This window comes from Excalfactoria chinensis, chromosome 3 (genome assembly GCF_039878825.1).
Source record: "Excalfactoria chinensis isolate bCotChi1 chromosome 3, bCotChi1.hap2, whole genome shotgun sequence".
NCBI lineage: Eukaryota > Metazoa > Chordata > Aves > Galliformes > Phasianidae > Excalfactoria > Excalfactoria chinensis.
In genome coordinates, this window is record NC_092827.1 from 36,041,066 (window position 1) to 36,066,833 (window position 25,768).

At 36.8% G+C, this 25,768-nt stretch overlaps 1 protein-coding gene across 3 annotated transcripts in view; it reads left to right on the forward strand.

Annotated features, from left to right (window-relative positions):
- The window catches only part of FUT9 (fucosyltransferase 9), a 108,156-nt gene extending 92,103 nt beyond the window's left edge, over nucleotides 1-16,053 (forward strand). For 2 of the 3 annotated variants that reach the window (XM_072333889.1, XM_072333888.1), the window contains exon 2: nucleotides 10,768-16,053. In XM_072333889.1, coding sequence (XP_072189990.1) covers nucleotides 10,776-11,855 — 1,080 coding nt within the window. In that variant the 5' untranslated portion in view covers nucleotides 10,768-10,775 and the 3' untranslated portion in view covers nucleotides 11,856-16,053. Of the gene's footprint in view, nucleotides 1-7,107; nucleotides 7,177-10,767 lie in introns of those variants that run through there. The other variant, XM_072333890.1, reaches the window with a different exon arrangement.
- Nucleotides 16,054-25,768: the final 9,715 nt, after the last annotated feature.

Genomic DNA, 25,768 nt, shown 5'->3' on the forward strand with positions numbered 1-25,768 from the left:
CCAGCATCCTCAAAGCAGAGGAATACAGTATTAAGTAGATCTCTGCTGTCCTCATACCCAGCTCTTTTTTTTTTTTCTTTCTTTTTAATTTTTTTTCCATTACCTCTTTCTTTCTGCTTGTATATCCTCCAAAATATTGCAATTAACTTTCTTTTAAAAGCTGCTTTTTGAGCAAGATGGCTATATACAAGTTTCCTCGTGTATCAGAAACAAATGAGAACTTTTTATTTCTGCTTAAGCACTTCTTTCTAATATGTATTGCAGGGTTGTAGCAGAGGAAAAGTATGGGCTACAAACCTTGAAATGGTAAAAAAAATTGCCTAGCAAATTCTATTTTCAAGATATAGTAAATAATTTTATATTAACTTGCTACTGTAGTGGTAAAAAGGACATGAATTCATTATGGAATTTTTGCTCTATTAACAATAGAATAATGTATGACAGTAAAATTCAGTAACTGAGCATCAGAATGGACTGCTTTTAACTTTTGCTACAGGTACTTGTTTTTTCAACCGGCATAGAAGGAAGAAAATAAGCAAGGAAATAGCAACTTCCACCTCAAGTTTCTTGAGTCCTTCCAAATTAAGCACAAGCTTTGTACAAACTATCAGCCTGTTTTGTCCAATTTACAGTCAACAGCCAGTGCAGAATATTCTTCCTTCCTATATTCTAAGCTTGAGAGTTGCTCCCAAGGCATCAGTCCATCTGTTCACCTGGACAATAAGTAGTAACAAGAAAACATCTTAGAACATATAGGTGTTGGTAACTGCTGTAGGATTTTTTCGAGACTGTTATTCCTTCAACACATTACTCTTACGTATTTGTTGTTTCTTTACTGGAGGATTGCTTTTCCTATACAAAATGTCTTTTTAGTGACTTTTTGTTAAGCTTCGTATTTTTCAGCTTGTTAGACTAGTAGTTCCAGCTCACCGCTCTTCCTTTTATTGTGCACACAAAGACACTCTCCAAGAAATTAACCACTGGTTTTCCTCAACATATGTGCAATTTGAGAGGTTTGGTGTTGTCATTTTTGCTGGCTTTGCAGTATATGCTGTATCAATCATTTTTCCAATATATACTATCTAAAATAATTCTATTTAAAATATGTTTTCATTCTTGTTGTTTTGTGTTTTGCTGTTTAGATTCTGGGGGATTACATTTTTGTTTTTGTTTATGTGTGTGTGCACATTTATGTATCACCTTAAAGTTCTTACAAACAACTTTTCATTTAATTTCTCGATGTTCCTCTTTCTGTGGTTGAGTAGGAAGTCACTTGGGTTCTTTTCTTTTCTTTTCTTTTCTTTTCTTTTCTTTTCTTTTCTTTTCTTTTCTTTTCTTTTCTTTTCTTTTCTTTTCTTTCTTTTCTTTTCTTTTCTTTTCTTTTCTTTTCTTTTCTTTTCTTTTCTTTTCTTTTCTTTTCTTTTCTTTTCCTTTTCTTTTCTTTTCTTTTCTTTTCTTTTCTTTTCTTTTCTTTTCTTTTCTTTTCTTTTCTTTTCTTTTCTTTTCTTTTCTTTTCTTTTCCTGTCTTGTCTTGTCTTGTCTTGTCTTGTCTTTTCTTGTCTTGTCTTGTCTTGTCTTGTCTTGTCTTTTCTTGCCTTTTCTTGCCTTTCCTTGCCTTTCCTTTCCTTTCCTTTCCTTTCCTTTCCTTTCCTTTCCTTTCCTTTCCTTTCCTTTCCTTTCCTTTCCTTTCCTTTCCTTTCCTTTCCTTTCCTTTCCTTTCCTTTCCTTTCCTTTCCTTTCCTTTCCTTTCCTTTCCTTTCCATTCCTTTCCTTTCCTTTCCTTTCCTTTCCTTTCCTTTCCTTTCCTTTCCTTTCTTTCCTTTCCTTTCCTTTCCTTTCCTTTCCTTTCCTTTCCTTTCCTTTCCTTTCCTTTCCTTTCCTTTCCTTTCCTTTTTCTTTGATCTTCTCTTCTCTTCTCTTCTCTTCTCTTCTCTTCTCTTCTCTTCTCTTCTCTTCTCTTCTCTTCTCTTCTCTTCTCTTCTCTTCTCTTCTCTTCTCTTCTCTTCTCTTCTCTTCTCTTCTCTTCTCTTCTCTTCTCTTCTCTTCTCTTCTCTTCTCTTCTCTTCATTTTCTTTTCAAGTTTCCATTATTTTTTTTTTTTTTAATTACCAAACCTAACTAATGTTCATAGTGAATTAGTAACTTGTTTGCTACAGAAAACTATTTAAGAGTCCTATTTTTATGATTACCTGCCATCTTACACCTACCAGGCTCTTCCTTTAAAACAGTTAATACTCAACCAATACAAGTCACCTTGAAAGCGAAGTTGTTGTTGTTCAAGAGGACAGTGGTGGTTGCTATTCTTCTTGTTTTCCAGTTGTCCATTAATTTTGTGCTTAGGTATTTGCACTAACAAATTCTCACATAGCTGAAGTGCATTTTACCCAGATGGAAAATAAGCAGTGATTCTTTTTGGCACTCATGAACTTAAGATATGATGGATTTGTACTTTAAATTCACAGACTTTCACCTGAAGCTTTGAGTAATGCGCTTTCTTTTAAGAAAACAAGAGCAATGTGGGACTCTGCTTAACGTGCAGAACTTAGATAAGGACTCTTGGCCACTCTGTGTCCCGTTGACCAACATTTGGTTACTCCTTTGCTCAGGATAGTCACTTAAGTTGTATGGATTTCTAAGAGAATAGTTGTGCTTTCACCCTTTGAAGGGCAAAAAGAAGTCTTTTTGCAAAGAATATGGCCATATTAAAAAGAAGGGGAAAAAAGATCTGGAAATCAACAGCTCTCTTCTCCATTTTCCTTTTGGCTGTCCAAGTAAATGTCATTCTCCCTTTCAGCCACAGAGATGTTTGCAGTGGTTGTGAGCACTTCAGTTTCTCCCTTCACTCTTTAGGGTAGTCACTATCTGTCTGGCAAGTAGCATCCTTTGTAAATTAAAGAAAAACTGTTGACTAACATCCAAAAAGAGACCCCAAAAAACAGGGACATCAGTAGAGATCCCAAACCCAGACGTATAATGAGCACAAAACCATGACAGTTTCTGAAGAAAAAAGTGCTAGGCAGACAGGGAACTGAATCGTTAAGAGAGACCAAATTATGAGGATTTTATGCAATGTTTAAGAGGGCTTTCAGGCTTTCTTTCTAGACTGCAGAACCATCTCAAGAGTTACACTGCCACTGGCAGAATCCTCCAGATTAGTGCAGTTGTATCTACAAAAAGAGCAATCCCAATTAAAATATTCAAGCTTGCCTATGGAGCAAGATTCAACACTGTGACTACTGCACACAGCCTCTAATTGTATCGACAGAAACTGCTGGTACTTAGAAAAGCCTCTGTTTGCCACAAAAGTAATGCCCCCTAATAAGTGTTCACTATTTTAAGCAAGTGTCTTCCACCCTTTACTGACTCTGTTTTATATATTTTTTATATTTTATATTTTTAAATATAAAATATAAAATATAATATATTTAATATTATAATAAAATAATATATAAATATTATAATAATATAATAAAATATATTGAAATATAAAATATTTAAATATATTTTTATATTTTTTTCCCATTGTACCAGGGAAATATACAGTAGGAAATCAGATAGAAATAACAGTGATGATAGGATGTGGAATTTAGCATACGTGCACAGCAAAGCCTAAGGTTCTGCTACTTTATGCCCCATCTCTGTTTGGCTTAACTCATACCGTTTTCATAGCTACTGGGAGTTAACTAGGACTTCCTGGTGGGCTGGTGGCTATCACAAATGCATAGTTTGTTCAGATATGTTCTATTTATTTCAGTTGGGTGCAGTTTTACAATCCGGCCACAAAGCTACTGTACAGCCCTTTCCTCAGTTCTGACAGTCGGAGGGAACAGCAATTTGCTGTCCCCAAAGGAAATGGAAAGAAACTACCTTTTGTACTTCTTCTTTCTACAACTTCATTTGATGCAGAGCATTTTTAGTGCTTTTGAAAGAAGATTGTATTGTGTTGTGTAGCTAGGATGAGTTTTATCTTCAGGAAGACAAGGTGCTTTCCTGAGAGGTAGATAAAGCTGTTGAAGAGCATTCTTTTCTGTGATTAGCACAGTATGGAAAGCCACCACTCCCTTCGGAGAAGGTTATTAGTTGTAAGCTAGCTTTGACGTAGACTTGTCAATACGGACCTACCTCTGCATGTTATCAAGACTGACAATGCAGCCAAATTTTAGTAAAGCTTTGCATGAACAAACTTTCCAGTTGTGCCAGTGAGAGAACCAACTGTAGTCTTATATTCCAAGATAGACCTAAGGGTTCATGTGTAGAAACTAATACAGCTACAGTGTGAAGCAGGATTCTGATGATAATAATCTATTCGGCTGGAAAATATTTCTCCCAGATAGGATTTTCATGTAATTCTCCTTTTTCTCTTTTTCTTTTTCTTTTTTTTTCTTTTTTCTTCTTTTTTTTTTTTTTTTTTTTTTTTTTTTTTTTTTTTTTTTTTTTTTTTTAAATATGAGGCTTTAGGGGATTGAAGGACAGTCACTGCAGTATGCCAGTATGGACTGAAATGCTATAGCCATACTCCTCTGTTATTAAGAGACCCTGCACAGCTGGCTGATGCCTTTTGCTGTGCAATCAGATTGCAGAAAGGAACCACTGAACTGGTGCTTCAGCAGCTGGGGAATGACAGCATGTGAGTGCTGCTGGGAGGAGAAGATGTATGACAATCAAGGGAAGGCTGGAGGCTGCAGAACCATTGCAGCACACTGTGCACTGCATGGCAACTTGGAGAATGGAGCTGAGAGTTGGCTATTTCTCACCAGGGCCAAAGGGGGTGAGATCTAGAGATTCGGAGATTTGCAAAATAGCAGCAGTACCCCAGCTAGCAACTGACAGGAATCTTTACATTTTTCCTTTGAAGACTGGAAATGGTATTTTGCCCATACAATTCTTCCTCCTAGTTTTTCAGTGTATGAAGTATTGCTCTTCCATAGACTTCATAAAAAGCTTCAAGATGGAAGATTTTTTTACACAATTTATTCAGCAATTTTCTGCAGTTGTTGGTTACCAAGTTGCATTTTTACTAGGTACTTTTTACAACAATCATCTGTGTTTAATATCATCACTGAGCTGGAATGGAATCAAGGGAGGTCACCTAACCCAACCCAGAACCTGAGGGCAGAGTCCAATCTCTTTGCTGAAGGATGCATGTCAAACCTGTTCTTAACATTCTACAGTGTCAGCTCCAGCACCATCCCTAAACTAGTCCATCTTAATTAAGCTCTTAAATCTTTTTTTTTAAGCTGTTCGTAACAATAAATGACAATGTTGTATGGAACCATTCTATATTGTTCTCAAAGTGCAAACATGCAAAACTGGAATCTAAGGAACTGAACAAATAACTTGAAAACAAAGGAGGTGGTGAGGGAAAGAAAAGAATGCTGCAGACAATAGAATAAAAATACACAGCTTGAGATTAGCAGCTCATTCAACTCTCAGCCTAAAAGAATTTAACTGTATGCAGCTCAGCTGTGTCTTTTCATACTAGGCAGCTTTCAAAAATCTGCAGGACAGGCATGGAAAGGCATGGTAGCAAGCCCATGTTTAGATAGTAGGGAAAACTATCTCCCATTCCAGTTGCTAAAAAGGAAGTATAACTGGGAACAATAAGAGTTAATTCCATCAAAAAGAAGCATTCTTCAGTCTCAGGGAACTGAACCAAAAGCAGCTTGGGGCACTTGAAGATAAGAAATTACACTCACGTTATCCTAAGGCATTAAGATTTCATTTTATACTGCAAGTGAAAAATTCCAGCTGTCTGGAAATGTGGTCTAAGAAGACAGTGCTCCCTGCATAAATGTTGATATTCAGTGGCTGGGACTGGTGCAATATGCCAAAGGACAGGTACAGCAATTTCAAAGGAGTGTTCTTTCCAACAGTGTTTGTGTGTATGTGATCCTTATCAGTTCACACTGCATTCAAATGTCCTTTTAATATTTCCAGAGTATCTCCATAGATACTATCTCCTGCTAGGAGGGCCTCTGTCACCTCTGTTTGCCCCAGTGTCCTTCTGCTTCTCACTTTCAATAAATCTCCTGTGCCACAGATGCCGAGTCTGATCACCAGAGTGATCCTCCAACAATATCTTGAGATTTTAAAGTATATATTCTTGAGCGCTCCTGAGACAGGATGCTGATAAAAATTAGCCCTGAATTTTTCAGAATTCTAAGTAAGACAAGAGAAGTAACAAGTGATCTTTATTCATTAATCAGTGTCAATGATTGCAGAAACAACACTGTCCCTTTGTTCCAGCTTACTTTTAAAATACTGTCCTTAGTATCTCTTTGCACTCTTGGAAACAATTCATTCCTGCACACCTCCAAATCCTTCAGAAAGTCATTTTAGCTCATCTAGGAGATTTGCAGTGGCTGCCTGTGCTGACAGTCTGTGTTTTTTCCATGGACACAGCAGCCAGCTTTTTTGGATTGCAAAATCATAGGACTGCACCACTAAGCCTTTGGAATATCTCAGTACTAGACTAGTAATGACAGTTATACCTCTGCCAGTAGTCACATATTTGGGACTACTGGCAAAACCCTGAGGGTATACCAGTGAAAGTGATGTAAAGATATACCAGGAAAACAGGTATTGGCATATGGCATAACTGACCAGAAATGCTACTATTCTTCTCCTTCCTATAGTTAGCATAATCAGAAATATATATATATATCCTGGAATAATTAAGAAGTCATCATTGTAGAGGAGCCATCCTATAGAATTGCATTTTATTTATTTGTGAACATGATGCACTCATACAATATTTTACAAGCCTTTCCTGGTGTACTTAGGGTTAATGCTGCTAGTTCCTTGCCCACTATCCCTGTGGTTGTGTTGCTACTACATGCAGTTGCTTGGTGATGGAATGCCGAAGTCTGCATTTAAAAGGAAGTCTTGCTAAGTTTTCTACTGAGGAAAATAGTCTTGCACTGATGAAATACTATGTTTTCAAATAGGAAAGTGGCACCTAGAAAACTGTTCATATGCCACAACACTCAGAGATGTAGTTCATAATGAAACTACCAAAGATACTGAATTCTTCATGTTGGTAATGGTCTCAGTAAACACATTTCTTTGACAAGTTTTCTTTTTAAAGGCTGCCATGACAGAAATTGATGGGGGAGGGGATCTGCAAAAAGGAAGTGTGTGCTTCTGTGGTGGAAAGAAAGCCGTGAAAGAGGAAGGGTGAGCTAAGGTTACTTGGCTGGATGTGTTGCAATGAATGTCTCCACGGTGTCTGTCACCTTTATAGTGAGAAAGAAGCACAGCAAGCGATCAGCAGCTACCTTGGGTACAAAAGGGAAGAAGAAAATGTTAAATATGAAAGATGCATTTTGAATAACATTGTGAAAAATATCTTCCAGAAATTTGAGTGGGCAAATTAAACAAAGAATCAACCTATATATACTAGCATTACAGACAAGCTATTTTTCAAGAAAATACAATTTGCTAACAGGTGTTTACCACATGCTTTCACTGTGCTGCTGTCTTTGTTAAGGACAAAGAGTCCCAGAAGCCATGAAAGCAGTCTGTTGGTTCCTCAGTCTGCTTTACTGAGGACAAAAGTTATTGCTTCTGAGATTAGTACTTCATTCTGAAAAATGGCTGCTATTCCCTGTGTACATCTCAAAAGTCATTGCTGGAGTTGAAACAAAATCTTGTCAGCTCCTTTGGGTACAGGCAAATAAGTATTGTCTCTTCTGCTTCCTTGCGAGCCTCTCATTCCATGTTGTAATGTGTCTTACTTTTGCAACACTTTTCCAGCTTTCCATTAGCAGAAGCTTCAAAATGAAACAACACCTACATATCTCCTAATAGATGTGTGAATCTGCATAATAATAGTTTTCTGAACCCCAAAGATGAAAAACTAAATGGTGGTATCCTGGCCATGGGCTACTGTTTTGGTGAAAGGTAAAAACTAAGAACCATGATCCCAGATCAGTAGGGGGCACTTGAATACACGGGGCACCAATGCAATGTGAGGAAACAGATGTAGAAAAGACAAAATAAGTAAACTTACTTGTTTAATATTGTAAGATGCTAATATCAGCCTTCCAGATACAGAAGCAGTTTATCCTCCCATTGATACTACAATTCAAAGGCACAAATACCGCACAGTGGACTCAGAATTTCATGCAGAGAACAGAATAAATAATATTTGACTATTTCCTACATAGCAGGAACTATCATGTGTTTATGCAGGGGTTTTCATTAGCTAGCAGATGAGCTTAGTTTAAAAGAACCCCTGCCAGAGAGCACCAAAGAGCTTTTAATTGGAGGCTGACTACATAACAAGACACAGTGTTAAGGTACTTTTCTGATTTCCCAGCAATTTTGGTCTTCAAAAAATCATCAGCTTCTGTGAATAGACACCTTCCTCAGCCTACTCTTGTACTCAACTCACGGTACCTCTTGAGTGAAAAGACATACCTATTCTGTGTGTTAGTTTCAGTAGAAGAGAAACTAAGAATGGCCACATTAGGATTGCTTCAGCTCCTCGTTTCTAACTCAAGTTTCATCTCTTTGAGCTGTTTGACCCAAATCCCTTACTCCTTAGAGTACATGCTCCAATTTTATTCATAGAAAAGAAGGAAAACAGTCTTCTGTTCTCATGGGTCAGGTCATAAACTTCCCTCTAGATGTATTTCCAGCAAAAATCAACATAAGCTGAAGAAAAGCCTATGTGATATATCTACAGAACCACAAACTGAACTTGAACTGATTGGACTAAATGAAAAAGTCATGGACACAACAGCTTTTCCCCTCTTCTCCTTTTCTCTAAAAGCATAGAGAACTTGCTAAACTCTATCCAAAAGGAGGGGATTGAGATGACAGACATACTCAACACATCCCTATATTTTAAATGACTGTACTGAGTGCCTATGTCCAGTTGATGGCAGGTGGGTGCCAGGTTCCTCTGTGCAAAAAGGGCAAGGTTGCTGCATGCCAGACACAACTGGTTCCAGTCTGCTCCCTCAGTCCCACTGCAGGGCATGGCTGGGCCCAGCAGTGGAGATGGAATATGCTGGAATAAGTGGAATGTGTTAGGAAGAAGGAGAGACACTGTTAAGAGCTGTTAAGGACTGAACACAACCCCCTGTTACCCAACTCTCATGTGCTGCTCAGAGGGGAGGCAGAAAATGTGGGAATGAAGGACTGAAGATGAGTCTGGGAGAAGGGGGCAAGGAGGACAAGTGTTTGATTTTTTGTATGCTTCTTACTATCCACATCTTTTCTAATTGGCAATAAATTACATTCATTTTCCCCGAAGTGAGTCCATCCATGACAGTAATTGGTAAGTGATCTCCCTGCCCTTATCTCACACAGAATCACAGAGTCACAGAATTGTAGGGGTTGGAAGGGACCTCTAGAGATCATCAAGTCCAACGCCCCTGCCAAAGCAGGTTCCATACACCACGTCGCACAGGTAGGCATCCAGGCTGATATTGAGTCGTTCCATCTTAATTCCTGCCTCCCCTGGCCCTGTCCTGCTGAGAAGAGAGCAGCTGGGGGCGGGGGCAAGTGGCAGTCAGCCAAGGTTAACCCATCACAATACATACAACCAGAACTAATACTATCTGACTTTCCAAAATAAGGAAGAAACTGTGGCAAATTATTTTTTCCTCAAGATACAATGTTAGTGCAGAACTCAGTAGGACATTCTCTTTTTGTCCCTTTCCTCAATAACAAATGTGAAAATGCTTTTTGTTGTATTGTGTTGCCACACACACATCAGCTTTTACACTCACAAAGCAGTACATGTATGCTGCATTAGTGAACCTCTGAATCACATTCTATTGTGTTTTGTGCTGAACGTAATTATTTTTCTCACACATTAAATGAGATGAACTGACTTAAAAGAAATTCTGCTTTCTGCAATTGATTTCTTTCTTTTATTTAGAGTATATATTTTACATCTATTTTTAGAAGTGGAACATATATAGAGAGAGAGAGTTAGGGCACTATGGTTAGGCTGTGGTTGGACTTGATGATCTTTAAGGTCTTTTCCAACATGAGTAATTCTATGATTCTATGACTCTATCATCTGTTTTAGGACTCCCAAGGAAAAGTAAGAATTCATCTCCATATACTCATCAGTCAAGAGCTAGTTTTTTAACAGTCTTATTGATTCAGAAATAAAGTTCCAGTACAATTTTTTTCATTCTTTTAAAGCTATATCCTCTATATGCACACAAATATGTATGGACAAATACTGCAACATATTAACCCTTACCCATACACAAACAAAGAATCAACGGGTAGTTTTGTGAGTCTCAAACTCTTGGCCTAAGTTCTAAGTAAAAACACTTAAGATATGTGTTGATAAATATCAAGTATGACATTCCTTAACTCTAATTTATATGTTAGCTTCTTGTGTGAAGAAGATAAATATGAGTATGTCAGTATCTAAAACTTTTCCATGAATGCTGTTCATACACTCATACATTTATAGAATAATAGATTCACAAAATCATAGAATGATCTGAATTGGAAGGAACCTTTAAAAATCATCTCATTCCAAGCCCTCTGCTGTGAACAGGGACACCTTCCACTGGGCTAGATCATGTTGTTCAAAGCCCTATCCAGCATGAATACGAGCACTTACAGGGATAGGGCATCCTTTTTTTTACTTAAAAGTTCCTGAAATTACAGGTCAGTAATACTGAAGTGTGTCCATTTTGATGTCTGATGTCTGATTGCTTTAAGAAGGGGTATATATCTATTTGAAAAACCTGATGTTATTTTCTCTCTTTGTCTTCCTCTCTTTTTCCTCAGAACAAATTATGACATCAACATCTAAAGGAATTTTCCGGCCATTTTTGATTGTCTTCATTGTCCTTGGTTGTTTCATGGCATTTATACTAATTTATATCAAACCAACAAGCAGCTGGATCTCTAGTCCTGTGGAATCAGCCAGCTCAGTTTTGAAAATGAAGAGCTTCTTTTCTTCCAAAACTGATAATTTTAATGAAACTATTATTTTGGTTTGGCTTTGGCCATTTGGCCAGACATTCGATCTAACATCCTGCCAAACAATGTTCAACATCCACGGGTGCCATCTGACTATTGACCGCTCACTATATAACAAGTCCCACGCAGTTCTCATTCATCACAGGGACATTAACTGGGATTTGACTAATTTACCTCAGCAAGCCAGGCCACCATTCCAGAAATGGATTTGGATGAACTTGGAATCTCCAACTCATACACCACAGAAGAGTGGCATTGAACACCTCTTTAACCTAACCCTGACTTATCGGCGTGATTCAGATATTCAGGTGCCTTATGGCTCCATGATGGTCGGTACAAGCTCCTTTACGTATGAAGTGCCAAGTAAAGAAAACTTGGTTTGTTGGGTTGTAAGTAACTGGAACCCTGAGCATGCTCGAGTCAAGTATTACAATGAGCTTAGCAAATACATTGAAATCCATACCTATGGGCAAGCCTTTGGAGACTATGTCAATGATAAAAACTTAATTCCAACTATCTCCAGTTGCAAATTCTACCTTTCATTTGAAAATTCAATCCACAAAGATTACATTACTGAGAAACTTTACAATGCTCTTCTGGCTGGATCAGTACCAGTTGTACTGGGCCCTTCCAGAGAAAACTACGAGAATTACATTCCAGCAGACTCCTTTATCCACGTGGAAGATTTTCTATCCCCAAGAGAGCTGGCAGAATATCTTCTGATGCTTGACAAAAATAACAAGATGTACCTTAGTTACTTCAACTGGAGGAAGGATTTCTCAGTGTATCTTCCTAAATTCTGGGAAGCGCATGCATGTCTTGCTTGTGATCATGTGAAAAGACACCAGGAATACAAATCAATTGGAAATTTAGAAAAATGGTTTTGGAACTAGTTTGTGTGTGTGTGTGTATGCACTTTTTTGAAGAAGCTAATGGATCTGTAGTCTAAGTGGAGAGTAAAGGAATAAGGAAAAAAGAAGGAAGGATGAACCTCACAGAACCTTACGTCAAGGTTTATCAGCCATCCTCTCTTGGCAATCCTATTTATATTTTGTAAGAGATTTTAAAAATTATGAGCAGCAGTCATCAATACTCAATTTTAAATTATAATGTACATACTAATTATGTGCACTGAAGAATATATGATTGTTTACTATAATTTTTAAACAAGATTTTTCACATTTTCTGTGAAGTATGTCTCAGTCTTACACATAAAGTTGACATTTTAAACAATTCTTTTCTTGTTTTTTTTTCCTTTTTTTTTTTTTTTAAAAAAAAAGCATTTTATTCACTGTCTAATCTATCTGCAAAATGAGAACACAACTCCCAAATGCCATAGAGAATTTTAAAAGGATAATTTGTTCTACTTGTCTGAAATATGTGTAATATTTGATTTAAAACAAAACAAAAACAAAAAGAACAAGAAAGAGTACAGTTCAGTATCTACAATTATTTCAGTGTGATAAAATGCATCCCTTTTTAAGGGTGCAGAGTCTAGAAACACAGTTTTGAAAAAAAGAATTCCAGTAGCAGACAGTCTTTGTTTAAAAAAATAAAAGGTTTCCTAATAAACAGCTCCTAGAGTTACTTTAGCAATACGTCAGTTCTTACTTTCTGAAGAATAGAGAAGCAACATATTGAGAAAATAAACAGTCTTAGGGACCAAAGCCCTGGTTTATCCAGCTTCTCATTGAATTTAAATGTAGCGTGTCCTTAAGTTTCCTCGTGTCTCAAGTACAGTTTATGTGAACCAGGGCTGTAATTGGTATTATGCTGATGCAGAAGTAAACAGATTTTAATTTAGGCATTTGATTGAATCGGGTTCATGTACTGAATTCAGCTGGTAATAGTGATTGGTTAGAAATAGCTCGTTGAGAAATTCTAGAAATTTATCTCATAATCCTTTTTGTAACTGTGGTGTTTCTCTCCATTTCTATGAAGGTCTGTTGAACTTTATTGGTAGATAAATGACTTGCTGAGTGGCAAGTTTCATTTCTGAAAGAAATATCCTGAAAATCAGTAAATAAGTTATCCTGAAGTATTCAACCATTCAACTCATTAAGCTAATGAGCTTTGGTTTTTGAAACTATTTTATGTGACAGGTATAAGCAAAAGCAATCTCAAGAGCAGTAGATGCTTTCAAAGGCAAGTTCTTATATATTAAATTTGCTCTGATAGCAAATACAAAAATGTGATGATTGTTATGATTGTTTAAAATATGTTTGTTTCTAATGTCTGTTATTTGATCTTGTTAATATATTTTTTTTTCAGTAGCCAAGACTTTAATACTGGATTGCTATGTATTGTCTTATGTATAAGGTTTGTTTAATGAGATGGACATACAGATATTTTGGTAGCAACTAGAAGCAAATCAGCTTGTTTTTATGCCAAAATGTCACAGATTGATCTTACTAATGAGTCACATTCATCTCCAGAATCATGTCTACTTTTTTTATACTTTTAAAACCATACTAGATAAGTTCATTCTTTTTTTTAGCCTACAGAAAGGGTTGTAAAAGAAACTGAAATAAATGTTAAAAGTTACAAACTCACTGGTAAACATCACACAGCAAACTAGTACATTATTCCAATAGTTAGCCAGTGAACATTGACTTTAAACTTTTAAGACTATTCATGAGTAAAATGAAAGGAGGTGTAAAAATGTTGACGAATGAAGGTGCTTTTTTGTTTACTGTGAACAAATATATGCTCTGCTACTAAATTAAGGCCTGGTAAAAGTAACTATTAAAATAATTTAAAAAAAAAAAAAAAAGAGTCAAAAGATGAAAAGATCATGAAAGTTCAGCTTATGTGATATAGAAGACCTTATTCAATCAACATAATTGATCAAATATGTATGATTAAACCTGAAGACAAAACTCTGATGGAGGGATTAGGGGATAAGCAATGATAAAATTAAGCAAAAAATAATGTGATCTGTGAGATGCTTCTTTTACCTCAGGCTGGAATACAAACAAAGAAGGTTGTACGAGAAATATAGTTAAACTTCTAAACTCAGAAACTCCTTTGGAAGTGTTACAGAAAATCTTGTGTTCCTCCCTATGGCTTCAAAAGCTGTTTTCTGATCCAGGTATTAATTTATTTTGTTTATTGCTGCCTTTTAAAGTTTATTTACAAGATATGTGAGCCTTCTAGATTCACCAGCATTCCCGAAGGAAAAAAGATGATCTTATCTTACAAATTAATGCAATAGAAGGAAACAGTCTTCTGAAAACAAAGTGCTGACATATACGTAATGTGAATAGCATTTATGTCATTTTGAAGGCAAGTGGCTATTGCCTACATGAACAAACACTTTCTATTTCTTCATACCTTTTGTTTTCAGGAGGGTTGTGAAGTTTTCAGCTGCTGAAAATGCCTTTGCTGTAGTTAGGTAACCTGAACTCCTTGATGATGGAATTCAGATTTTTTTTGGAATTGACCTCACTAGAATTATCTTCACCCATTTGTGAACTTGCACAGTCCCTCACTTCATTCCTCATACCAGACAGCAGGAGTTGTGCTGGGTATTACAATGACTTTGTGAGATATGACCAATTCCTTAGCTACAAGATTCAGCATATCAGCTCTTACTTTATTAAATAGTGAGCACAATAATGAAATGACAAAAAATATTACTTGTTACTATGAAAATATATTGGTATTGTGGTTTAACCTAGCAGACAGTTAACCACCACACAGCTGTTCAGTCATTTCCCTCAAAGTGAGGTGGGAGAGACAATCAGAAAAAAGGTGAAACTCATGGGTTGAGATGAAGACTGTCTAACATGACAGAAAAGGAAGATAAAATAATAATGATAAAAGAATATAACACAGTTGCTCATCACTTACCAACCAACACTCAAGCAGTCCCTAAGCCCAGTGCCACTCTCAGCCAACTCCCCCAGTTTTACTGTTCATCACAATGTCATACAGTATGGAATACCCCTTTGGACAGTTTGGATCAGCTGTCTTGATTCTGTCCCATTCCAGCTTCTTGTGACCTCTGCCTACTCGCTCTCAGGGCACCACAAGGAGTTGAAAAGTCCTTGACTTATTATAAGTCATCATCAACTAAAGAATCAGAATTTCAGAATTTCAGAATCATCAGAATTCATTCTTCATTAGTCTGGGTAATTCTTATTGTAATACCATTAATATGGCATATGGCAATCATAGTAGTGATTACATGTAACAGTGATGCAGTATTATACAGAAATTAACACTATAAAATTCAAGTCACTGTCTATTCTCACACAGCATCAAATTCCCCTGAGGTGCACATTGGACTTCCTTATCATCCTGTGTCACCCACCAAATGCACCCAGGTCCCCAAGCAAAAGTTGGGTTTTCCTTTGCCTGGGGCAGACATAACTCAGGCTGTCTTGTCCAACATGTTTTTTTCACGTGCATTACAAGGACTTTATCTTCTTCTGCATGTGAATGGACAGGGCCAGCTCAGTTATCAAATCCACAAGTTGTGACTGATCTCATGGCTTGTGCTAAATGTGTATCCCAGTGTTTGAATGGCCAATACCCGCTGCTCACAGTGAAGTCTTTAGAAGTCCATTGTAGCATTCAATTTTACCAGAGGCTGGTGCATGACTGGGGATGCGATATACTCACTCAGTGCCATGCTCCTTGGCTCAGGTATTCACAAAGTTATTTCAAGAATGAGTCCCGTTATCTGATTTAATTCTTCCTGGGGTGCCATGTCACCACAAAACTTGCTCTTCAGGGCTCAGAATAGTGTTTTTGCTAGTGGCATGGAGCACAGGATATGTTTCTAGCCATCTGGTTGAATAAGCACAACTTGGAGAGCAGAAAAGCCACCATTGTGACCAGCAACAGTGAAAATGCTATAATGTTCATAACAATTTTGTTTTAACCTAACCTGTTTATATCTATCATTTTCTTAACTATTTGAACCCCCTGTTGGGTGCCAAAAGGACTGTTGTGGTTTAACCTGTCCAGCAGCTAAGTACCACACAATGTACCACCACCATTTACTTACTCACCCTGCATTGGGATGAGAGAGAGAATCGGAAAAAAAAGATAAAACACAAGGGTTGAAATCAAGACAGTTTATCAGGACAGAAAAGGAAGAAAAAAAAAAAAAATATATATATATATATATATATATATATTTTATATATATATATATATAAGAGAATATACAAAACAAGTGATGCACAATGCAATTACTGCTGACTGATGCCCAGCTAGTCCCTAAGCTGTGCCCAACTCCAGCCAACTTGCACATGACAATGTTCATATGGTATGGAATATCCCTTTGGCCAGTTTTGTTCACTCGTCCTGGTTATGTTTACTCCCAGCTCCTCGTGCCCCCCCGCCCCCTCTCTGTCAGGGCAGCATGAGAAGTTGAACCGTCCTTGATTAAGCACAAGAAATGCTCAGCAACAACTAAGACATTATTCTCATCCTAAATCCAAACCACAGTACCGTACTAACTGTTAGAAAGAAAATTATCTCTATCCCTTCTGAAACCAGGTCAGATGTATGCACTGAAAAATTTTAAAATATATCCTAAGTATTAAGACTGTAAGTAATGTTGACCTCAGTGAGCACTGGATCCAGTCAGTGTGGAAATTCCTTTTCCAAGTTTTAAGGTATGTGAAATTTTTTTGCTGGAAATGGAAGCAACATACTTCATAGAAACTCCACTTCAAGTTTTTTCTTACTTTGAAACAAATTCATAGAATCACAGAATTATCAAGGTTGGAAAAGACCTAAGAGATCATCCAGTCCAACCATCACCAATACTTCCCAGCTAAATCATATCCCTCAACACAACATCCAAACGTTTCTTGAACACTCCCATGGTCGGCGACTCCATCACCTCCCTGGGCAGTGCATTCCAGTGACTGACCACCCTTTCCTAATGTCCAGCCTGAATCTCCCCTGGAGCAGCTTGAAGCCATTCCCTCTAGTCCTATCACTGATTACATGAGAGAAGAGGCTGACCCCAAGCCCACTACAACCTCCCTTCAGGAAGTTATAAAGAGCAATGAGGTCTCCAGTTCTTCTTTTATGCAACAATGCTTTTTTGGATCTAGTTCAGGAAGGGCCTTAAGCACATGCATATGACTTGGAGACTTAAGCATGTGCTTAAATTTAAGAGCATCTTAACTGGCTTAATGCAATGGAGCTTTTAGCATTATATTATTATTGGCTTTGGGAGTTGTGCGAAAAAGCACAGCATATAGCAGAGGCCATTTTCTGTGCTCCTTATTGAATCCATGAGTCTACCCTGTGATTAGTCTTGCTACTCCAAGCTGAAAACTCTTTGGACTAATTTTGGCTTAGTGTTAATTAACTCAACTTAGCCCCCATTCTTCTGCTTCAGGACACAGCCTGTTCCACCATTTCCTCATGCCATTCACTAAGCACAACACCCCTCCTTACTGCTGTGAGTGTGCTTGTATGTGAGAAACAGAGCTGAGAGGAGATGAGATAGCATTTAGACAACAGTCCTAGGAAGAAAGCATAAAATCTGATCATATCTGCATCCAGTTAACTCAGACTGAGAATGTCCATGAGGGATCAGAATAAGCCATACATGACTTTTCTCTTGGAGGAAAACATTTTGTTTGGTCTGGATGGGACTCAGTGATTGAACAGCCATGTGTGCAAATTGGTAACAAGAGGTCCATAGTCTGGGAGAGACAAAGGGCATCAGTGTGTCTGTGCAGGTTGACAAGGAAGCTTCTGACCTATTTAAATCTAACAGTCAATTTTCAGATAGTCAAAGTCAGTTAGTCAAATTTTCAGGTGCTTCCTTAGTGAAAACCAGTGTGCTACAGAAAAGAGAATCTAGGTGATTATCTGACAGTTGGTGGGCTTTCTAATTAATACTGGTTAACAGTTCCATTATGGTTTGTTGGTTTTTTTGTGTGTGTTTCTTTCCTAACATATGCAATTTTTAAGTGTTAGACTTCAGTCAGTATAATTCATACAGAATAGATGTTTCAGCTTTAACTTTCACTCCTTGCTCAGGGAAATCTCCCACTGATGTCAGCATCTGGTTTGGAAGATTCCCATATGGTAATACAGGATTGAGTGTAGAGTGGAATGGCTAGAGTTAAAACAACCTTCTTATTCATGTATGCTTCCCTTTTAATATTTGAATAATTACTTCTAGTGCTATAGACTACCTTCAGAGAATCAGTGTAACAATAATACTGGTTAGATATGTCCATTAATGTTACAAGAGTGCCAATAAATTGATGTAATAAACCATGCAATAGTAATTTTAATTCATGGCACAAATACTATCAAGTGATACAGATAATAAAACCATAAACTCATGAGAAATAATTAGGCCTAGAGACATCATCTTGCAGTTTCCATACTGGAAAAAGTCACTTAATTACGCTATTGGAAAGGTAATTAATTGAGGATCTTTTATGTCATCACATTCTCCATGCAATTAACTGAAACCAACAGTTTCTGTGCAGTGGATAGTTCAGAGATTTGGTCATGTAGCAGACAGCCTTTCACCTCCAGGTTAATAGCCTAAATTATGCAGGCAGCTATTTGGAAACATCTAGTAGATGGTACTGTTATCTCAGTAGGGTTTCTCATTTCTACTTTCAGTAAAGGAGACAAAGAACTAAAGTGAGAGTCATTTGACATCTTTGTGCATTTCTCAGCACACAGACAGGATGGCCCAGGATGGTCTCAGTCCTGCAGCCAGCACCATGCCTGCTTATGATTGCACAGAAGACTCTGCTGTCCTCAAGAACATTGGCTTTTTTTGAAGCATGGTGTTTGTCTGGACAAATGAAGTATTCATACCTGGAAGAATTCTTCATTAACATTCCTAAGTAAATACTTAATAGGAAAATCATCTAATCATTGCAAATTGGCAGCAAAAGCAATTGTTGCTTAGTCTTTATATGAATTACTCAAATGGAAAATAGGCTTTGAAGAAATCTTATCCCCCGGACTTGATATCAGCTTGGACTGATGTACAGGGACATACATGATGTAAAATTTGCAAGATATACCACAAATCAATGCTTACATATATGAAATTGGGTTAAATTTGCAATATATAACTCAGCACTTCAGCAGTCACCAGATGAAAATGCTCCCATAAATTCTTTTCTTTATAACATGGTACAAAAGGCCAGTCTTATAAATGCTGCTTGGCAAATAATTTATCCCTAAACTCTAAATTTTCCTTTGCTTTTTTCTTTTGTAACACATATGTTATTGTACATGTTTTTGTACAAGATTTAAAAGTATGGGAAGTTAACTCTCTTGGTGCAAGTTAATGTTTTAAAGATACAAAGAAGACATTGAAGACAATAAAGTGAGAAGATTTTCCATCTACACAAAATCCTAATGTGCCAAACTGTTTCCAGTGAATGAAAAAAGCAGTTAAATATAACGACTTTTTATTAGGATTTGCAAATCTTCTACTACCGCACTGTAATTTTGCACTATTTTGTAAGAAAATTAAAAAAAAAAAAAAGAAAAAAGAAAAAAAAAGAAAGAAAGAAAAAGGAACTGAGAAAGAAACAGAGAAAAAAATCTAAAAATAGATGCCAAATGTATAGTTTGTAAAATACTATTTTTCTTATATAAGGTGTCATCACATAGTGAATCTAACTGTATTATTGTGAACTGTGAAAAATGTGATGTACTGTTGTGACACAGCCTACCAAGGGTCATTCCTAATATACAAGATTATTCACCTGGACTTGTTTATATATGATACATATTCACAGATCTGGTATCACTTTTATACTTATTTTTTGTAGACTATTTTTCCACATTTACAGCACAATTGTTATTTTATATCAAACATTAATTTTACTTAAAAATATTATTTAAACAGGTGAGTGGGTGTCTTAAATGTGCCAGAAATTCAAAACTGTAAAAAAAGGTAATTCAGAAACTACTATTTGACAAATTGTAATGCTGCTGAAATCTAAGAAGTTTTATTGAAGAAGCAAGCACACTGTCAATAAACAATGGTGTCTGGTCCACGATAATGTTGATAATGTTACATTCACTAGGATAAATGTCTGATGGTTATGAGCTGCATTTCTATTCTTTCTGTACACTGTCAAAATGATACAGGTTGCCATAGTTGAACACTTTGATAACGTGGCATGAACTTGAACTCCAAAATATATTGATGTTAATTAGGAGAAAACCCCTCAAGCTGCCTGTGCTGATACAAATCCACTTTGAGAATCAGTCATCTTAACATGGGATTATTGATTGTTGTACTCAGGACTGTGTCTCAACAAAGACTGTAAGTTCTGTGTAAAAACATGGGACCACGTTTGTTCTCTTAGTGCAAGATCAGGACCAAAGTCCCTTTCTTGTATATTGGACCTTACACATGTAGCATTCTATGGGATCTGATATAAATCCTTTCTTCATGTTTTCAACCAATGATGTTCCTTGTACAGAAAACTTTTATGTGTTTTATATACTATATATAAAGCATAAATTCATGTGTAAGAAATAATAACCGTGGAAAACTGGATTTTAATAAAACCATTCCTACATTCAGGCACATTTTAAGATGCCATGTTAAAAGGAGCATTTTTTAATTTATTAGTGATTGTATCTTTTGGCCCATGACATTTATAAAAGAGATTCTATCAAACTATTTCTTTGTTCCCTTTGAATAATCTCATCACCCTGAGGTGCGTCTGAAAAATGTAGAAGTTTAACCACTGATGCTTTTCAGTATATTTTTAATTTGATGTTGTTAAACTTTCTTCTGATTACCTATAACTATGCTCAGAATCTTAAACACAATTTAACAGCAGTCAGGAGACACCTACTATATGAAGCTACAGGTAACTGTAACCATTTCAAGGACATTCATCATTTATGTGAAATTAATCTCTCTGAAGTCTGACATGGTAAACAAGCAGCTCACTGACTCTTATCTATTGAGCACTGGAATTCTCCCCAAAGCATAAACACTGACTTATGTAAATAATAGTGCTCTAAGTAAGCCTAATAAATTACTGTAATAGGTATATTTAAAATAAAAGAAAATCTTCTAAGTGTACTACAGTCTTTGATCATTATTTTGTAGGTCTAATACCATTCCTTTTCCTTGTTGTAGTTCTCATTGAGGACTGGATCTACCGAATGTTGCTTGTCCTTCTTATGGCTTCTGCTTCACAAACAGAATTTAGTTTTTTTTTAAGCTGTTACACAAGAAATCCTTGTAAGTGCACAGAGTCAGACTGAATTCATACGGACTACTGCATGATTTTGCTGTGTACAGCAAACAATATAGCTGAATGGGTATGGTGCTACAGCTGAGGTTACTTTGTCTTTCTATTGTAACATAGTTAAGCAGGACTATTAGAGCAATCATTGGATTTTCCTGAAAGTGTGTTTGTTACTTGAATATGGGCCTTACTATGTGTATTTAATCTCACAAAACAAATTATAAAAAATTTTGGAGGCTGATAAGTAATAATTTATGTGTTCATATTTCATTGCTTCACTGCAAAAAATAGAATCATAGAATCATAGAATCACCAAGGTTGGAAAAGACCTAAAAAATCATCCAGTCCAACCATTCACCTATTACCAATATCTCCCACTAAACCATGTCCCTCAACACAATAACCAATCGTTCCTTGAACACCCCCAGGGTCAGTGACTCCACCACCTTCCTGGGCAGTCCATTCCAGTGCCTGACCACCCTTTCTGAGAAGTAATATTTCCTAATGTCCAGCCTGAATCTCCCCAGCAGTAGCTTAAAACTATTCTCTCTAGTCCTACATATAAAATAATAACCTAATAAATAACCTATATTTGCAGAGCTTAACTGCATCTCTACAAAAGCAAGTGGTTAACATGATGGTGTCAGTTCTATTTTCAAGTATGTATGCAAAATAATAATAATAATAATAATAATTAATAGCTATCACTGAAATAAATGTCATAATTAATAGGATTTTCTCGGTAGAATAGAGCATTTGGTCCCACTGATCACAAAGCAAGTCAGAACATTATGTTAGGCTACAGAGCCACTTGTAGTTAAGGTCTTTGAAAATCTTCTCATTAGAGAGGCAACTTGCTTTCCTCCTGAGCTAGCAAAGATTTGCTAATCAAATTCGTTCCTTAAAAAATTCTTTTACTTATGTCATTTGCTCAAACTAAACTTATTGTCTGAACTTGCTCATGACAAGTGCAGGGATGAACTAGTTTTTAACAATACATAAGAAATCTCCACCATATTTCATTTATTCTCTCCTAATTTCCCTTTCTTGCATTTAAATGCCACAGCAGAAAGTAAAGCTAGGACAGCAAATACAGCTTTCTATTTTTAAAACAGAACTTTATTTCCCTTTCACTTAAAACCTTCCCTGGATTCACCAACTTATTGGACATAAAGCCTTGTGTATTTGGAAAGCCTGATCTCTACCCCTAAATGTCAGAAGCAGCTGACTTAATGATCTACTTCTGGAAGCACAGCCCTGAAATGAAAGCTAAAAGAAACAGTTATGCACAGGAGATGCAGTAGTGGCTGTTCATAGTCAAATCTATGACTGTGACCATAAGGTTGTGGGTACCACTTCCTCATGCAGTGATACAAGCAATAACCCCATGTTACCTTTACGCAGGTTGGTACCATGGCACAAAACAATGCACTGAATTGAACATGAAGCCAGCATAGTCACAGAACAGGCTAGCACTTCACAGTGAGTCTGATATAGAAGGTAAAGACAAATAGTTACAGCACTTATGGGTGCATCAGCTGGTTGCGTTCTGACTGTACACTGCAAAATACCACACATAAATTCTCACACTCACTAAACTGCAGCTTCTTTTCAGATGTAATATTGTCTCAACACATATTTTAATTCCAATAAAGTCTCTGGATAGAAAAACAGGCCTTTAGGCAGAATACCTGGCTGTAGTTTAAGATATCTCAGAGCAGATGGCTTCACGTAGGTGTGTAGAGGTGCAATGAATAAGTTCCCACTACATGGGAAGGAGTCAAGTTAAAAAAAGTAGTCTGAGAAGCATCTCAATGCACCTACTCTGTCTTCATATTCAGTCCTACCTAAGATCACATTAAAAAGAACATTAACTAGCAATTCAGTAACAATTTTAATTGCAGTTTATTTTGATGTACAGTGAATCAGAAAACAGAAAGAAAACAAAGTTGCTTGTGTTGAAAGTTGAAAATTAGGTGTAATTTTTTCAGTAAAAAATAGTTCCTTATGGTGTTCTGATAGATTTATGAAAGATCAACATTATTCTCAACATTTTTGCCTTTATCAAAAATTTAAAATAATGTCAATATTTCAGTAATAGCTAAAATAATATTAAGATAAATTAGAGAAACTCTATATTAATTCCAATGTTCTTCCCCAAAGGAGGCTATTTTTCAGTGACAGGACTCTTGAATGAGGTAAATGTCATCAGCTACATTTTCATTCTTCACTTGGCCACTGTCATATGAATTCTGTCATGTGTGAAGAGCACACACTCAGTGGGATGGGGTTGATCAAAATGGAAGAGTTGTTGCAGAACAAGTCAAAATTATTTCTAAATGGTCACAGCAATCCTGATACACCATAATCATGTTATTCCTGCAGTAGAAGCAATCATTTAATAGATCATTGTCATCTTTCAGGCTCATTTTTTCATGTTACTGAGTTCACTTTGAAATCAGTCTTGTTTTTCAGCACCATCACAGTTTCTGGCATTTGTTGACATTGTCTCCACCTTATGTCAGCTTGGCTTCCTCATCATATCATCATACCTTCAATATCATATCCTCTCCTTCTAAACTGAATCTATATTTTTACATTCTGTTTATTGTGAAAGAAGAAAACAAACAAACAAACAAACCACGCATACCTAGCTAGAAAGATTCAAGCCTCTGCGCTCTTGAGCTAGGGAGCCCTACACTCTAACACCACCACCCTCTCCATGTCATTTAACTAGATTTAATTCACTGGTAAGCACACAGATTAAATGTAACAAAGTACATGGGCTATCAGGTGCTTTTTAATTGGTTCTGCTTGTCAGTCAAATATATTGTAATGCAATCAATTGCATGCATCAGTCACATCCAGAATTGCAGTTGTACCCCGGAAACCTCTTATTCCAGTGTTGCTCCAAGCTGCCATATGGTTGTACTGTAAGAAACCCAGCCTTGAGCTCAAAACAGACCAATATCATAGGAGGACTGTGTAGTAAGCTGTTATCCAAGATTCCATGATTAACAGAAAAACAAACATAAGCTGCAGTTGGACATGCCATAAAATTTACTGCAGCGATACCCACCTGCGCAGCTCACGTCCTGCATCATTATCAGCTTTGTCTCGGAACAGTCCTTAAGTGTGTAAATCCTGGAACCACCAGTACCACAGAGCTCTCTAGCTTACTGGAAAAACTGCCATCCTATCATGCCATACTGATCCACAGAGCTCTCCAGCACTCTGGACAACCTGCCCAGCAACAAAAAAGCATAGATCCATTTCCCAGCACTTCTGAGAACCGGACACTGCCTATAAGCAGCACTGAGCTTGAAGACCACCCATCAGCTGTACAATATCTGGGTCAATAAGAGAGCATGTTCAAAAGTGCAGCTTTCTTTGTCTCCACCTTTTCTTTCATTTTTCTGCCTTTCATGCTGGATGTCTGAAAAATTCTTTCATCTTCCATTTGTTTGATATTAAAAGGTATCCTCTTTCTCACTAGCTCTAAAAGCAGTGGCACTTAATATTATCATTCAAAACCTCTCACAAAAGCAAACAAAACAAAACAAACAACAACAAACAACAGAACCAAAACCTTAACCTTTTTAGTGATTTTACATGTCTCTGATGCATTACATTTTAGTTTGTGTGATGAATGCTTTCACATATTGTGAGATACATATATTGAAGAGCAAGACAGAGTTCTTTTACCTCTTTTTATGAGGCTCAACTTTATATTTACAAATGAAAACAGAGCTCACAATCCCTTTCTTATCAGAAAAAATAATGCAGGAATGTGCACCATAAAGATACTAATTCTCACTTCTAATCCCATTCAACCAAAGAGATCAAAGAGATAATGAAATAGATCTGACTTTCAGCATTTTAAAAGCTGATTTTCCTCAATCATGCTAACTATTGAACTAAAAGGCTATAATGCTCCTTCCATACTTAAGAAAATAACCTGCACAAATGTTTGCAAAATTAGGGCCCTTAATTTCCAGACAAACTAGTATGTCATGTAAAAAAGTGTGTTTTCAATTCCCTACATTAAAGAATGGAGGCAGAGTTTACAAACGGCACAGGCCACTTCAGGTACCCCGAATGTCTGCACAGCACAGCACAGTCACAAGGAGAATGAATAAGCTCAGCTATTGTACAGCATGCCTGTAGTAACCATTCACCTATACCTGTGCTAGCTCACCTCCAGACATTGCACTTTTGTAAGGGATCTGCTAGACCTGTTATTTTTCTACCCCGTAGCTTCCTGTCTTTTTTCTACATTACAGTCAACTTGATAGCTGGGATTTAATACAGGACTGGAAAGAACATGTTCTGGGGAAGAAAACTCAGAAGTAGCCTGATCATACTTTTTTCACGCTTTAGCTTAGAATTACTTAGGAAGCTGTTCTGCTGCTTTGGAATCATACGACTTCAACAGGTAATGTATTCCTTCTCACTGAAGCCCATGTCACCTTGTGACAGTCCTGTTCTTCAGCTTAAGAGGGAAGATATTGTTTTCTTTCTCCCTTAAGTGAGATGGACTTCATGGTGTGTTTTCATATTGTTGCACCCTTTCT